Genomic DNA, 17,577 nt, shown 5'->3' on the forward strand with positions numbered 1-17,577 from the left:
ACCACATAGGCCTAATAAAATAATTCAAATGCTAGGCTAACTGCGTCTCTCTGTCTCTCTACCCTCTCTCTGTGGTGACTTAAAGAAGAGTACATTTAAGGCCTCAAGATCTTGCTGAATTGATCTGATCTATCTGAATTTCTGTTGGTGTCACTTTTGAAGGTGCTGAACGAAGGCCTGCCTCGTCGCAGCTCGTTTGCTTGCACTTGCTTATACTTAGAGCTTAGTGTTAATGATATAAGAACAAACATTATTAATTTACTGAACATAAATGTAATAATGTTTGTTTATGGTTCAAAACTCAAAACTCATGTCGCCATTCGGTATTATTGAAGGAGAATGCAGTTCTTATCGAGTTACACAAATCCATAAGGAGTCAGTAGAAACCATATTTATTTAAGCAAGTCAGCCATATCAGCTATGGTTTTTAAAATGCTGTAAATGAGGCTGAATTAACTGTTTCGCTGCCAGGCGAGGCTCAGCTGATAGCCAGGTGTAGCGGTGGTAAGGATTCACTCCATGGTGCTGAAAGGAAAGCTCTGTATTGTTTAGTATTGTGTTGTGTAGTGGCTTTGCTGGCATGCATAAAACAAATTGTTTGAGTTTGCCCCACCAAGATTTACATGCGAAAATCGCCACTGTTTTAGAGTAATATAATACACACAATTTTGCAGACACTTTTATCCAAAGCGACTTACAGTCATGCGTGCATACATTTTTACGTATGGGTGGTTCCAACAATCGAACCCACTATCCTGGCATTGCAATGCTCTACCAAGATGCATGGCAAGGTTATAAAAGCTTTGTAAAGCCTCAATTTAATATGATCTATAAGGCCTTTATTAAGCAGTGCTTATGCCACCCTTTATAAAGCACAGGTTTATGTCATATTTGACATAGTGGGTTATGTCACATTTGACATTGGTGGTTATGTCACACAGTTATGCCACATTTCTGAACCCTTTATAGAGCATGACATACGGTTATAGATGATTTGTGAAACGTTTATGTCGTGTTTATGAACCATACAGGATTTTTTATTCTGGTTTAATAGCCATATTATATTATTAAAATTCCATAGGATTTCTTATTGTGTTTATTAACAAGTTGAATCAGGTTTGCTAGCTCTGGAACAGTTGTGGGTCCATGAGGAGAGAATTGAAAACTACTGACTTAGCCAACCTTCCTCAATTGACATAGGGCCATAGCTGAGTCTTTCACAAGACACCATCACTGGCCATAGTCATATATAACATTACATTTTACATTTACACTTTAGTCATTTAGCAGACGCTCTTATCCAGAGCGACTTACAGTTAGTGAATACATATTTATTTAAATTTTTCATACTGGCCCCCCATGGGAATCAAACCCACAACCCTGGCGTTGCAAACACCATGCTATATCAACTGAGCTACATCCCAGCCGGCCATTCCCTCCCCTACCCTGGACGACGCTGGGCCAATTGTGCGCCGCCCATGAGTCTCCCGGTCGCGGCCGGCTGCGACAGAGCCTGGATGTAATAGCATAACACAACAGATTGGATAAACTGGAATGACAGTCTCACTGACGGTTGCGCAAAAAGTGCTGTGAGCAAACCACGACCCCAAATATTCAAATGAGCCGCCGCCCCTACATTTTAATTATCATTAAAAGAGGAAAGAACCCTTTTTTGAACTGTAAAGAACAATTTAAGGGCTCAAAGGGTTATTTGGGTCAGTATGGTTCCACATAGAACCATCACCCTTCCCAAAGAACCCTTGAGGAACCCTTATTTTTTTGGTATGTGATGGAGAAACATTTTGACTGCGGTGGTGGAAAACTCCAGGATTCTCTTCTCTCGTAAATATTCTCATCATGCTCTAAGAACTCATCCTTACAGAAACATTTTACTCTATATTCACCTTAGAAAGTAGTCTTCATTCATTGTCTTGAGGACACACAGGGAGTGCAGGCATTGGTTGCAGCCCAGTACTAACACACATGATTCAACTAATCAACTAATCATTAAACCTTGAATTACTGAAACAGATGTGTTAGTGTTGGGCTGTAACAAAAACCTGCACACTCTCACCAGGACCGAAGGACCCTAAAACCATGATTGAAGAACACTATCCTATCCTGCCAAGGCTCAGCGGTGGATATTAAACCCTTTGAAAATGCTGGTATGATAGTGTTGGGTAGTAAAATGAAAACCTGCACACCATGTGGTTCCGAAGGACCACAATTGAAGAGCAGCAGAGAAATAGTCCTATCCAGAGGATCTGAGTGGTGTATGCCAACCTGAGATGGAGGGCTGAGGTTCTCATTCTATCCTATCGTGCAAGGGTCTTGCCAGGGCTCAGGGGTGCAGATTAAACCCTCTGAAGACGCTGGCTGCCACTCTGCTCTGGCAGGATTGAAGGGCCATCTCATCTCAGTAAAGCCACAGCCACCAGATGCCCCCCCCCCAGCCTGGCACGCAAATACACACAAGCCTCCTGGCCTGGCCCCTGACAATCAGTGTGATAAAGTGTGTGTGTTTGCCCCTGAGCATGGCCTGCTGCCAGGCTTTGGAGTGTGTGTGTGTGTGTGTGTTTGTGTGTGTGTGTGTGGGCATCCTTGTATGTGCCCCCTGGCGTGATGACTGAGACCCTGGGTTTAATCAACCTACCCTGGCCTTCGGCCAATGGCCTTGATTGATACATTTTTACTGTACACAGACCTGATCTTCTCTCTTCTCTCTCTCTCTCTCTCTCTCTCTCTCTCTCTCTCTCTCTCTCTCTCTCTCTCTCTCTCTCTCTCTCTCTCTCTCTCTCTCTCTCTCTCTCTCTCTCTCTCTCTCTCTCTCTCTCTCTCTCTCTCTCTCGCTGTAGTTTGGCATGCATAGCATTGCCTCAGAGTCTTCTGCCATTTCAGAGCTTACCTCCACACTGAATGATTGACATGAGTTGAAGCTTTGTTGTTTCCCAATATGATATGCAAATGTTTCCTTCCTCAACAAACTGCTACACAAACTTTCCTCAGCCATCTTAAATATTGATATACGGGCTTAGTTTTGGTAAACAAGATGCCAACATTGCAGGATTCACATGAGTGGATTGGTCCTTGAAGGGTGAATCTATGCCAGGGAATTTGGACTGCTCTTAGGGCAACAAACACAGAGAACCAAAACAAACTTCATTTGAGGCGAATTAGTCAATCTTTGGATTAAGTTCTCATGTGATTACTTTCTCCACCACTGGCCTACTTGAGATCTCCTACACTGATCCAGTGTCTTGGCATTCAAGCTTTTGTGTCTGTCTCATCATAAACAGGTCAAGTACTTAACTCACTATCTGATTGCTAAACCCCAGCCGGTGCACAGTTTGAACAATATGCTGTTAATAAGGACATTATGCCATTATGTCTGGCCACCGTTGCAGACACTGAGAGGGATCGGACTAGCCTCATCTTTTCAGATGGTGATGGTGGTGGGGGGGATTAGGTGAGGCAGGGTGCATTGGAAGCTTGTGTTGTAGGATGGGAGGAGGGGGTGGTTAAGGGAGGGAGTAAAGGGAGGGATAGGGTACATTGGATTTCAAGCATAATCGTGGAGCCCAATGTGGATTTTCAGCTGTGCTCCCTCCTGGTCCCGGGGGCTGCTAACTAACTGAGCTGCCGTACCTTTGGCAGCAGACACATCCAGATGGTAGGAATCTGGAGCACTGGGATGGAGGGAGAGAGGGCTGTAGGGATGGAGGGAGAAAGGGATGGAGGAATGAAGGGAGAGAGGGATAGAGAGATGGAAGGGGGGCTGGAGGGATGGCTGGAGGAGGGAGAGATGGAGAGAGTGACATGGGGAGGGGTAGATGGATCAAGGGAGAGATGGATGGAGGGAGAATTGGATAGAGGATGGATGGATGGATGGATGGATGGAGGGCTGGAGGGAGGGATGAATGGTAGGAATCTGTGTGAACTGGAATGGAAGGATTGCTGTAGAGATGATGGAGGGAGGAAAGTAGGACGGGAGGGATGGAAGTAGAGAGCGAGGGAAGGAGGGATGTGAGTGATGGCACACGAGACCCGCTGAGAAAAGCAAACGGCCGGAGGGGATGATCTCCTCTCCTCCTTCACTCTACCTTCTCCTCAGGGGCTGGACTGATATATGACACACAGACCAGACACTGTCCATCTCTACCAGATGGAGGGAGGGAGGGAGAGAGACAAAGACAGAGAGAGAGAGAGAGAGAGAGAGAGAGAGAGAGAGAGAGAGAGAGAGAGAGAGAGAGAGAGAGAGAGAGAGAGAGAGAGAGAGAGACAGACAAAGACAGAGAGAGAGAGAGAGAGAGAGAGAGAGAGAGAGAGAGAGAGAGAGAGAGAGAGAGAGAGAGAGAGAGAGAGAGCGAGAGAGAGAGAGAGAGGGAGGGAGAGAGAGAGAGAGGGAGGGAGAGAGCGAGCGAGCCGCAGGATCATGGCAAAGGTTTCTGTTTCCCAGACCTCCCATTAGGAACGGAGCGGTTCAGGACGGAGTCGTATTTGTCACTTTGATCCTCTGCCGCTGTCCCCTGGCACTGTCTATTTCACTCTCTATCTTTTTCTCAACCTGTCTTTCTCTCTCTCTCTCTCTCTGCCGCTCCAAACTAATCTGGCCCTGTCATAAAACACAAGCGCTCTGTGTGAGCGATGACACGGCCACTGACTGTTCCTCCTGCTATTTTCAGGCGCTCCACCACAAACATTACAGCATGGCAATCTAAAAATACTTAGCCGGATGGGAATAACAATGAATTACCTAACAAATCTGTTTCCTGTATGAAGGATCGGGCCCCTCCTGTATAGTGCGAGCTGTCATTAGTAATCTAGAGAGCCACATCCCAAATGGCACCCTATTCATTACATAGTACACTACATTTGACCAGGACCCATAGAAGTAGTGCACTATATAGGGAATAGGGTGCCATTTGGGACACAATAGGGGATGTGTAAAAGTAGGTGTTAAGACTGACATGGATCTTATAGAAGACGTCTCTCACGTTCAAATTGACAATCTGTATTAGGCTGTTGCCTGTCTCGCCCACTCCTTTTCAATCAATTACCTTATGGTACACGTACTGTATCTACCTACCCGTCTGACAGGCAGGTTTCAATTTGCTACAGACATCATTCACATCATTCAACCATTAAGGATACATCCCTGGGAAGTTGAATTGCCATGACGGAGAATAGGGAAACCTCCTCCTGCTTCAGAACTCTGTTACAGAGAGGACGCATAGCAGATGGGGCACAACATGGCTGCTCGGCTACGTGTCAATCCAGGTGGGTTGGTTTATTAACACAATGTGAAGGAAAGATGTAAGTTATACCTCATAAAATGTGAGGTGCTTTTAGATGTAGTGAAAGAGCCAATCTAAATTCTGTTCAGTATAACTAGCATACTTACATTGGACAAGTAAAGTCAGAATGCCACGCTACAAACCACATTGAGTGATGTCAGCGACTGAGAACAGGAAGTATCAAATTAAACTTTATTCAAACGCATTTAAAAACATCAAGTGTTCCTTACCTGTGACCAGGAATGTGCAGCGCCCAGCGCCGGCCTCGTTGATGACATCACAGGTGTACTCCCCCCAGCCCTCGCGGTTGAGGCTTTTGACGGTGTACTCTGTCTCGTCGCTCTGGTCGAAGTGTCCAGCGTGGAGCAGGCGGTTCCCCAGCCGCCACTCGTAGCGCAGCACCCGGGAGGGGTGGGCACGCAGGACCCGGCAGTTCATCGCCACTGGCCGGCCCAGGCCCTGACGCATCTCTAACAACACAGGCTCCACCGACGGAGGGTCTGGGGCGGAGAGAGGAAGCAGTTAGACTAGTATAGGGTTAGGGTGTCCCAGGGAGAATAACAGAGGCTCAGTGAAATAAAAATAAAGAGCGTTAAAGATGTGAGATTGAGAGAAGTAGTCTTATTGAATTTTTCATTTCACAGTGGGAGGGTCTTTGACTGAGAGTAAGTAGAAAGACTGCACTGTAAAAAAATATATATGTTTTTATAGGAATTTACGGGCAGCTAGTTACCTGTAAGTTATTGTAAAAAAAAAGAAACAGTATGTTACTTTAAATTAAAAAAAACTTTGGTTTAACAGTACATTCCTGCAAAGTTTATAGTAATGTACTGTTAAATAAACATTTCTTTGGAATTTACGGTAACATACTGTACCTTTTTCTACAGTAGCTTACAGGTAACTGACTGCCAGTAAGTTAGTAAAAACAACAGGATTTTCTTTACAGTGTAGAGCTGGAAGGTGCAGTAACATCTCTCATTCTACCTTTTCAAGACTCGGGCTTAGAAGGGTTTGGGAGGGTTAAGGTTTGGGAGGGACACAGAGAGATGGATAGGAAGAGGAGACACTGGGAAAGGAAGGGAGAAAAACACTCAGAGTTAGAACAGGGACCTAGGAGAGCCAGACAGCGAGAGAGGGGGGAAGTGTATAAGTGTCATTTACTCAGCTCACTGTGGGAGGCGATGGTAAGGACACAAACCACTCAAGATTGCTTACAGGAAAGCTATTTTTCCACAAGGGAGCTCTGTACTCTCATACTCAAAGTACATTTCGAGACCCAAAGATTGAAGGTCTGTGAGGGATAGCGCGTGAGAGAGATATATATAGAGAGAGATCGACAGAGAAAGAGAAAGAGGCACAACAAGAGAGAGAGAAAGAAAAAAAAAAATATATATATATATATATAGAGAGAGAGAGAGAGAGGGAGAGAGAGAGAGAGAGAGAGAGAGAGAGAGAGAGAGAGAGAGAGAGAGAGAGAGAGAGAGAGAGAGAGAGAGAAAGGGGAAGAGGAAACTGAGGTAACAGAGTGGACTGTGTGTTACTTCAGCTAAAAGCACAGTTTATGTTAACTAATGACAATTTGTCGTTGACACAATTGAAGAGTATCAAAAAACACTTAGGAAACGAGCTGATGATAATTAGCATATAGGAGTGTCGATATCCATCACTGATGGATGAGAAACCAAGAATAACAACAAATGATTAAGTTAATACACAGTAATCAACTAATCGGAAACAAAAAATAAACCAATGTTTAAAACAGAATCAATCACACGTGAACGGATTCTGGTAACTGAGATCCAGGATGACAAACTGCATCTGAAGAATCTCCAAAATGGGGAAAATAATATTAATTCATGAATAAGCTATTTGAGAATGAGACAGGCTGCGTCTCCTCTTCCACCAGACCAGACCTCTTCATGTTAATAATTCACTCAGACCATTCAAGGTAAGAGCCTGACTCTGCCCATGGCCCTGGTAGGTATTACAATCAGGAGAAGTGTGTGGGAGGGAGGTGTGTTGTGTGTGTGTGTGTGTGTGTGTGTGTGTGTGTGTGTGTGTGTGTGTGTGTGTGTGTGTGTGTGTGTGTGTGTGTGTGAGAGAGAGAGAGAGAAAGAGAGACAGAGTGTGTGTGTGTGTGTTTGTGTGAGGGGAGAGAGGTGTGTGTGTGTATGTATGTATGTATGTGTCTGTCTGTGTGTGTGTGTGCGCACACGTGTGCACTTAAGTATGTTCATTTGTGTAGGAGGTGTTGTAAGCATGCGTGTGTGTGGTTATGACTAAATATATTCTCTCCTAAAGATGCTCTCACTTGACAATCTTCACGATCTCTATACAGATGTTTGACAGAAGTCACAGTGAGGTTTTAAAACAACACAGAGAGAGAGGACAGAAATTACACACAAGAGGATTAATTGCCCAGAATTAGCATATGCCACAGTGTAGAGTAGAGCAGCTGTGCTGGTGCTGCTGTGGTGTTGCTGTGGTGTTGGTGTGGTGTTGGTGTGGTGTTGGTGTGGTGTTGGTGTGGTGTGGGTGTGGTGTGGGTGTGGTGTTGCTGTGGTGTTGCTGTGGTGTGGGTGTGGTGTGGGTGTGGTGTTGGTGTGTAGCAGTTGCTCCGGGCCAGAGGTAGAGGGAGGGAGAGCTGAAACAGCAACATAAGGGATGAAGATGGTCATCAAAAAGGACATTTTGTTAATGTGGCCCCAGGCCCTGGTCATTAGCCTCTCAGAACCAAGGTTTTAATGATTTACTTATATGATACATTAAACAAAAACCAGAATAAGGACTAGCTGCCTGCTACGTGCAAATGTAAAAATAATAACCTCACAAAGGATTATATGAACTAAAAAGAGGGAAAACATTTTATTGTGTTTGTTTAAGGTAAAAGAATAGAGCAGCATATGTAGTCTGGTGTTACTGTGTGTGTGTGTGTGTGTTAACTATCCTTGTGGAGACCAGAAGTCCCCACAAGAATAGTAAACAAACAAATATATGACCAACTTGGGAAATGTAGTCAGTCCCCACAAGGTCAAATGCTATTTCTAGGGGGCTTAGGGTTAAGGTTAGAATTAGTGTTAGGGTTAGAATTAGGTTTAGGGTTAGGAGTTAGGGTTAAGTTAAGGGTTAGGGTTAGGAGCTAGGGTTAGGAGCTAGGGTTAGGTTTAGGGTTAGAGTTAGGGTTAGGTTTTGGGGTTAAGGTTAGGCTTAGGTGTGTGTGTGTGTGTGTGTGTGTGTGTGTGTGTGTGTGTGTGTGTGTGTGTGTACGGATGAGACAGATAACTCCTTTTATCTTGGCTCAATGAAAACAGAAAACAGCAAACCACTCCTCCCTTAAATGAGGCAGGCCTTTGCTTTTACCAAGCGGAACAACTAGCACAGTCTTAAAGGATGTCTGAACTGAATCTCCACTTATAATATTAAAATTGTAGGCTTGTGTACAATGGCTGCGAATCAGGCCCTATGCTCCTCAGCCTCGCTGAGTGGCACTAGACCAAATGAATATGGAAGTCATGGCAAATTGAATGAAAAAAGAAACGGTTTCTCCTTAGGTAAGGGAACATATTTTAACTACACATGGGCTCTACGCCCTTATGCCTCCAGTATGTCTCCAGTGGAACAGCTGCTTGGCAAGCTGTGTGCTTTGTGTAACAGTAAGGTGGATGGTGAGGTAGTGAGAGCGCTGGGTTGCTGTAATGTCCCTGTTTTGGGGAGTGGTATGAGGACGAACCATTGAGCTCAGTAGTAATCATCAGTCAGTGGATAGTGTGTGTGACAGTAATGTGTGTGTAGGAACACAGCAGTAAGGAGGACCTCTCCTCGGCCTTTGACTCACCAACATCAGAGAAAGGAAGGGGACACAGCCTGCAAAGACAACACTACCTTAATTTACCTGGTCTGCCTTTGAGGTGAGAACTCCACTCCAGGACTGACAAAAACCCAGTATAGCTGCTGTCTGAGACCACATGGTTGAGTGTGTGTGTGTGTGTGTGTGTGTGCCGTGTGTGTGTGTGTGTGTGTCCGTCCATGTGGTATGTTGCTGGCAGACACTAGCCTACATGTACACTAATGACCAAAGGTATGTGGACACCTGCTCGTCGAACATCTCATTCCAAAATCATGGGCATTAATATGCAGATGGCCCCCCCGTTGCTGCTATAACAGCCTCCACTCTTCTGGGAAGGCTTTCCACTAGATGTTGGAACATTCCTGCGGGGAATTGCTTCCATTCAGCCACAAGAGCATTAGTGAGGTCGGGCACTGATGTTGGGCGATTAGGCCTGGCTCGCAGTCGGCATTCCAATTCATCCCAAAGGTGTTCGATGGGGTTGAGGTCAGAGCTCTGTGCAGCCCAGTCAAGTTCTCCCACACCGATCTCGACAAAACATTTCTGTATGGACTTCGCCTTGTGCACAAGGGCATTGTCATGCTGAAAAAGGAAAGGGCCTTCCCCAAACTGTTGCCACGAAGTTGGAAGCACAGAATTGTCTACAATGTCATTGTATGCTGCAGCATTAAGATTTCCCTTCACTGGAACTAAGGGGCCTAGCCAGAACCATGAAAAACAGCCCCAGACCATCATTCCTCCTCCATCAAACTTTACAGTTGGCACTATGCATTTGGGCAGGTAGCATTTGCCAATCCCAGATTCGTCCGTGGGACTGCTAGATGGTGATGCGTGATTCATCTCTCCAGAGAACGCGTTTCCATTGCTCCAGAGTCCAATGGCGGTGAGCTTTACACCACTCCAGCCGGTGCTTGGCATTGCGAATGGTGATCTTCAGCTTGAGTGCGGCTGCTCGGCCATGGAAACCCATTTCATGAAGCTCCCAACAAACAGTTATTGTGCTGACATTGCTTCCAGAGGCAGTTTGGAACTCAGTAGTGAGTGTTACAACCGGGGACAGACGATATTTACGTGGTACGCGCTTCAGCACTCAGCGGTCCCGTTCTGTGAGCTTGTGTGGCCTACTACTTCGCGGCTGAGCCGTTATTGCTCCTAGACGTTTCCACTTCACAATAGCAGCACTTACAGTTGACCGGGGCAGCTCTAGCAGGGCAGAAATTTGACAATTGACTTGTTGGAAAGGTGGCATCCTATATAGTGAACGTCACAAGTTTCACGAGGGGAAAACATCAGCGTTTGGATGTAATTTCCCTATAGACTCCGCAACATGCTTCCATCAGAGTAAGGATATACATCATATACATACACTCACCTACATATTTATTTGGACAGGGATGCACTTTTTTATTTTTTTCCAGCATTTTGGATTTGAGATGAAAAGTTTCACAGTACAGAATGTCACCTTTATTTGAAGGTATTTTAATGTATATCTGTTTTTGCAAATAAATACGTAGAGGAGTGTATATATAAATCCAGTGGACACATGGATGTATTTGTGTGTGGCATTCAGATTTAATTTCCCTCGACTCAGACTTCTGATGCTTCCATCAGGGAGTGACACAAAGTAGACACTAACCCAGCGGGCACACACACACACGCTCACTGCTGGATACCACTTGTGTGTGTGTATGTGTGTTTATCCATGTGGTATGTTGTTAGGCAGACACCATTCCCTTTGTGTGTTAGGGTTCAAAGTTCACCAGTTCTCCCCATGTGGCACAGTCAACAGCATATTCTTGTCTGTCTCAATCTTGCCCTCCCTCCCTCTCTGCTCTCCCCCATCTCCCCCTCTCTGTCCGTCCCTTTCTCTTCCCTCCCTCTCTCTCCCACCCTCCCTCCCTCTTTCCCCACCCCCCAGGCTGTGGGTGTTGCCTATCCCTCATGGCTCAGTAGAACAGGTGTGCTATTGGTTCTCCCCCCTCATCACCGCCACTACATGGGTACAACACAGATTTATAATGTCTATTCCCCACCGTTCGAAACCAACGAGCCATACAGTACCATACAGACCTGTCACGTGTTTCCTCACTGCATTGACTTTCCACAGCCTGCAGGGAAACACGCAGGCAACACACAAAAATATAGGCCTTTTATCTAAAGAGAACTCAAGCGTTCTTATGTGTGCAACCTTTGGAAATCGAATGTGTTTTGATATTGCATTCTGATACAGGACCTAACAGTCATTAGCTAGTCAAACTGATGGCATATTTAACGATGAGTGCGATTGAACTATTCGTAATGAGTCTCTATGCTGTTGAATAATGCAGATTAACAATGCTGCGTCGCTTGAATGCACCCCTCTTAGCTGCTTCCACTAAGACCAGAGATGAATGGAACAATGAACTTCCAACAGCAGGGTCTGCATTAGCATATTGTTATTCAACTTTTAGCAGTGGTGGAAAAAGTACCCAATTGTCATACTTGAGTAAAAGAAAAGGTACTTTAATAGAAAATTACTCGAGTAAAAGTGAAAGTCACCCAGTAAAATACTACTTGAGTAAAAGTCTAAAAGTATTTTGTTTTAAATATACAGTGAGGGAAAAAGGTATTTGATCCCCTGTTGATTTTGTACATTTGCCCACTGACAAAGAAATTATCCGTCTATAATTTTAATGGTAGGTTTATTTGAACAGTGAGAGACAGAATAACAACAAAAAAATCCAGAAAAACGCATGACAAAAATGTTATAAATTGATTTGCATTTTAATGAGGGAAATAAGTATTTGACCCCCTCCCAATCAGAAAGATTTCTGGCTCCCAGGTGTCTTTTATACAGGTAACGAGCTGAGATTAGGAGCACACTCTTAAAGGGAATGCTCCTAATCTCAGTTTGTTACCTGTATAAAAGACACCTGTCCACAGAAGCAATCAATCAGATTCCAAACGATCCACCATGGCCAAGACCAAAGAGCTCTCCAAGGATGTCAGGGACAAGATTGTAAACCTACACAAGGCTGGAATGGGCTACAAGACCATCGCCAAGCAGCTTGGTGAGAAGGTGACAACAGTTGGTGCGATTATTCGACAACGGACTCGCTCAAGCTGTCGGGACTAACCCACAACGTTAATTAGACACGGACACGAACGATCTGCTTGGCGTGTTGACACACTGGTGGTTTGTTGTGGCCGAGTATTGGTGCTAAACCGTGTTGTTGGAGTCCGGCATGCTAGCTGGCTGTGGCGTCTTATGACTAGGTGCCCTGGACGATTTTCACGGAAGAATACTGTACCTAGTTAGCTAGCTGAATAAACTAAGTTAGTCTATTCCTAGAAAACATTGAACCGCTGTAGTTTACAACAATTATAGTTTCTGAGGTGGAAGTTGGGAGAGTTATATTTGGGTGTTGTGGTGAGGGAGGCCCCGCTCTCTCCTTTCCCAGATGTTTAGTTCATTTCATTCCGATCTCCTTTGCATTATTGTAGCCATTTTCTGCAGCATGTCAACTATGCCTCTGTCTATCCCTGTTCTCTCCTCTCCGCACAGGCTATACAAACGCCTCACACCACGTGGCTGCTGCCTCTCTAACCTGGTGGTCCCTGCACGCACCACCCACGTGGAGTTCCAGGTCTCAGGCAGCCTCTGGAACTGCCGTTCTGCTGCCAACAAGGCAGAGTTCATCTCAGCCTATGCTACCCTGCAGTCCCTCGACTTCTTGGGGCTGACGGAAACATGGATTACCACTGAAAACACTGCTACTCCTACTGCTCTCTCCTCGTCTGACCATGTGTTCTCGCATACCCCGAGAGCATCTGGTCAGCGGGGTGGTGGCACAGGAATCCTCATCTCTCCCAAATGGACATTCTCTATTTTTCCCCTGACCCATCTGTCTATCTCCTCATTTGAATTCCATGCTGTCACAGTCACTAGCCCATTTAAGCTTAATATCCTTGTCATCTATCGCCCTCCAGGTTCCCTTGGAGAGTTCATCAATGAGCTTGACGCCTTGATAAGTTCCTTTCCTGAGGATGGCTCACCCATCACAATTCTGGGGGACTTCAACCTCCCTACGTCTACCTTTGACTCATTTCTCTCTGCCTCCTTCTTTCCACTCCTGTCCTCTTTTGACCTCACCCTCTCACCATCCCCCCCTACTCACAAGGCAGGCAATACGCTTGACCTCATCTTCTACTAATCTCACTGCAACTCCCCTACATGTCTCCGACCACTACTTTGTATCCTTTTCTCTCTCGCTCTCCTCCAACACTACTCACTCTGCCCCTACTCAGATGGTAATGCGCCGTCACAACCTTCGCTCTCTCTCTCCCGCTACTCTCTCCTCTTCCATCCTATCATCTCTTCCCTCTGCTCAATCCTTCTCCCTCCAATCTCCTGATTCTGCCTCCTCAACCCTCCTCTCCTCCCTTTTTGCATCCTTTGACTCTCTATGTCCCCTATCCTCCCGGCCGGCTCGGTCCTCCCCTCCAGCTCCGTGGCTTGATGACTCATTGCGAGCTCACAGAACAGGGCTCCGGGCAGCCGAGCGGAAATGGCGGAAAACTAGACTCCCTGCGGACCTGGCATCTTTTCACTCCCTCCTCTCTACATTTTCTTCATCTGTTTCTGCTGCTAAGGCCACTTTCTACCACTCTAAATTCCAAGCATCTGCCTCTAACCCTAGGAAGCTCTTTGCCACCTTCTCCTCCCTGCTGAATCCTCCCCCCCTCCCTCTCTGTGGATGACTTCGCAACCATTTTGAAAAGAAGGTTGACGACATCCGATCCTCGTTTGTTAAGTCAAATGACACTGCTGGTCCTGCTCACACTGCCCTACACTATGCTTTGACTTCTTTCTCCCTCTCTCTCCAGATAAAATCTTGCGACTTGTGACGGCCGGCCGCCCAACAACCTGCCCGCTTGACCCTATCCCCTCCTCTCTTCTCCAGACCATCTCCGGTGACCTTCTCCCTTACCTCACCTCGCTGATCAACTCATCCTTGACCGCTGGCTATGTCCCTTCCGTCTTCAAGAGAGCGAGAGTTGCACCCCTTCTCAAAAACCAACACTCGATCCCTCTGATGTCAACAACTACAGACCAGTATCCCTTCTTTCTTTTCTCTCCAAAACTATTGAGCGTGCCGTCTTTAGCCAACTCTCTTGCTATCTCTCTCAGAATGACCTTCTTGGTCCAAACCAGTCAGGTTTCAAGACTGGTCATTCAACTGAGACTGCTCTTCTCTGTGTCACGGAGGCTCTCCGCACTGCTAAAGCTAACTCTCTCTCCTCTGCTCTTGTCCTTCTAGACCTGTCTGCTGCCTTTGATACTGTGAACCATCAGATTCTCCTCTCCACCCTCTCCGAGCTGGGCATCTCCGGCGCGGCTCACTCTTGGATTGCGTCCTACCTGACCGGTCGCTCCCTACCAAGTGGCGTGGCGAGAAGCTGTCTCCGCACCACGTGCTCTCGCCACTGGTGTCCCCCAGGGCTCAGTTCTAGGCCCTCTCCTATTCTCGCTATACACCAAGTCACTTGGCTCTGTCATATCCTCACATGGCCTCTCCTATCATTGCTACGCAGATGACACACAACTAATCTTCTCCTTTCCCCCTTCTGATAACCAGGTGGCGAATCGCATCTCTGCATGTCTGGCAGACATATCAGTATGGATGATGGATTACCACCTCAAGCTGAACCTTGGCAAGACGGAGCTGCTCTTCTTCCCGGGGAAGGACTGCCCGTTCCATGATCTCGCCATCACGGTTGACAACTCCGTTTTGACCTCCTCCCAGAGTGCGAAGAGCCTTGGCGTGACCCTGGACAACACCCTGTCATTCTCCGCTAACATCAAGGCGGTGACCCGATCCTGTAGGTTCATGCTCTTAACATTCGGAGAGTACGACCCTGCCTTACACAGGAAGCGGCACAGGTCCTAATCCAGGCACTTGTCATCTCCCGTCTGGATTACTGCAACTCGCTGTTGGCTGGGCTCCCTGCCTGTGCCATTAAACCCCTACAGCTCATCCAGAATGCCGCAGCCCGTCTGGTGTTCAACCTTCCCAAGTTCTCTCACGCCACCCCGCTCCTCCGCACACTACACTGGCTTCCAGTTGAAGCTCGCATCTGCTACAAGACCATGGTGCTTGCCTACGGAGCTGTGAGGGGAACGGCACCTCCGTACCTTCAGGCTCTGATTAGTCCCTACACCCAAACGAGGGCATTGCGTTCCAAACGAGGGCATTGCGTTCATCCACCTCTGGCCTGCTGGCTCCCCTACCTCTGCTGAAGCACAGTTCCCGCTCAGCCCAGTCAAAACTGTTCGCTGCTCTGGCACCCCAATGGTGGAACAAGCTCCCTCACGACGTCAGGACAGCGGAGTCACTCACCACCTTCCGGAGACATTTGAAACCCCACCTCTTTCAGGAACACCTGGGATAGGTTAAAGTAATCCTTCTACCCCCCCCCCAAAAAAAAAGGTGAATGCACCAATTTGTAAGTCGCTCTGGATAAGAGCGTCTGCTAAATGACATAAATGTAAATGTAAATGTATTCGCAAATGGAAGAAACACAAAATAACTGTCAATCTCCCTCGGCCTGGGACTCCATGCAAGATCACACCTCGTAGAGTTGCAATGATCATGAGAACGGTGAGGAATCAGCCCAGAACTACACGGGAGGATCTTGTCAATGATCTCAAGGCAGCTGGGACCATAGTCACCAAGAAAACAAATGGTAACACACTATGCCGTGAAGGACTGAAATCCTGCAGCGCCCGCAAGGTCCCCCTGCTCAAGAAAGCACATATACAGGCCCGTCTGAAGTTTGCCAATGAACATCTGAATGATTCAGAGGAGAACTGGGTGAAAGTGTTGTGGTCAGATGAGACCAGAATCGAGCTCTTTGGCATCAACTCAACTTGCCGTGTTTGGAGGAGGAGGAATGCTGCCTATGACCCCAAGAACACCATCCCCACCGTCAAACATGGAGGTGGAAACATTATGCTTTGGGGGTGTTTTTCTGCTAAGGGGACAGGACAACTTCACTGGATCAAAGGGACGATGGATGGGGCCATGTACCGTCAAATCTTGGGTGAGAACCTCCTTCCCTCAGCCAGGGCATTGACAATGGGTCGTGGATGGGTATTCCAGCATGACAATGACCCAAAACACACGGCCAAGGCAACAAAGGAGTGGCTCAAGAAGAAGCACATTAAGGTCCTGGAGTGGCCTAGCCAGTCTCCAGACCTTAATCCCATAGAAAATCTGTGGAGGGTTGCTGAAGGTTCGAGTTGCCAAACGTCAGGGTCGAAACGTTAATGACTTGGAGAAGATCTGCAAAGAGGATTGGGACAAAATCCCTCCTGAGATGTGTGCAAACCTGGTGGCCAACTACAAGAAACGTCTGACCTCTGTGATTGCCAACAAGGGTTTTGCCACCAAGTACTAAGTCATGTTTTGCAGAGGGGATTTTTTTGTAGTTATTCTGTCTCTCACTGTATACCTAAATAGCAAACGTAAAAATATAAATAATTTCAAATTCTTTATATTAAGCAAACCAGACGGCACCATTTGCTTTTTTTTTTTTTTTTTTTTTAGATAGCCAGTGGCACACTCCAAGATTCAGACATCATTTACAAGCGAAGCAAGTGTATTTAGTGAGCGCCAGATCAGAGGTAGTAGGGATGACCAGGGATGTTCTCTTGAGAAGTGTGTTAATTTGACTATTTTCTTGTCCTGCTAAGCATTCAAAATGTAACGAGTACTTTTGGGTGTCAGGGAAAATGTATGGAGTAAAAAGTACATGATTTTCTTCAGGAATGTAGTGAAGTAAAAGTATAAGTTGTCAAAAATATAAATAGTAAAGTAAAGTACAGATACCCCAAAAAACTACTTAAGTAGTACTTTAAAAGTATTTTTACTTAAGTACTTTACACCACTGACTTTTTGAGAGGGATAATCTATTAATTAAAAAGTATAAAATGTATGCTAATTAATGTGGTAGTTGTCAGTATTTGAGACTGGTTTCATAGAATCACTAATAGGTTTACCTCTGTCATCAACTCACTGGTAAATTACCACAGATAGAACAATGAGCCAGATACTTCACCGGATGTATAAATGTGAAGCATCCGGTTGGCGTTTCCACTCACTACCAAATGGTGATGAGAGGAAGCCTGTGGCCGGCTGTGGGAGAGATGGATTTTGGATGACATTCTGCTAATTTTGTCATTGATGAAACATATGATCTCCATACAGTTTTCTGTTTCCAAAACTAAAATCTGTAACAAACAGTGGACTGCCTTTTGTAGACTTTTGTACCCTTTCACAAAGTTTTAAAACATTGTGTGGTTTAGAAGGAATGCATGGGTGAAAGGAGTTATTGCACACGCGCACTTCACAGAATAGGCGTTCCCTAACGGAACTATGCAAATAAATGCTAGAA

At 46.0% G+C, this 17,577-nt stretch overlaps 1 protein-coding gene across 5 annotated transcripts in view; it reads right to left on the bottom strand.

Annotated features, from left to right (window-relative positions):
- The window catches only part of LOC121552926 (MAM domain-containing glycosylphosphatidylinositol anchor protein 2-like), a 408,550-nt gene that overhangs the window by 68,207 nt on the left and 322,766 nt on the right, over positions 1-17,577 (bottom strand). For all 5 annotated transcript variants that reach the window (XM_045211335.1, XM_045211339.1, XM_045211337.1 and 2 more), the window contains exon 10: positions 5,525-5,794. In XM_045211335.1, the coding sequence (XP_045067270.1) occupies positions 5,525-5,794 (270 nt within the window). The remainder of the gene's footprint in view (positions 1-5,524; positions 5,795-17,577) is intronic.

The sequence above is a fragment of the Coregonus clupeaformis genome, chromosome 36 (genome assembly GCF_020615455.1).
Source record: "Coregonus clupeaformis isolate EN_2021a chromosome 36, ASM2061545v1, whole genome shotgun sequence".
Lineage (NCBI taxonomy): Eukaryota > Metazoa > Chordata > Actinopteri > Salmoniformes > Salmonidae > Coregonus > Coregonus clupeaformis.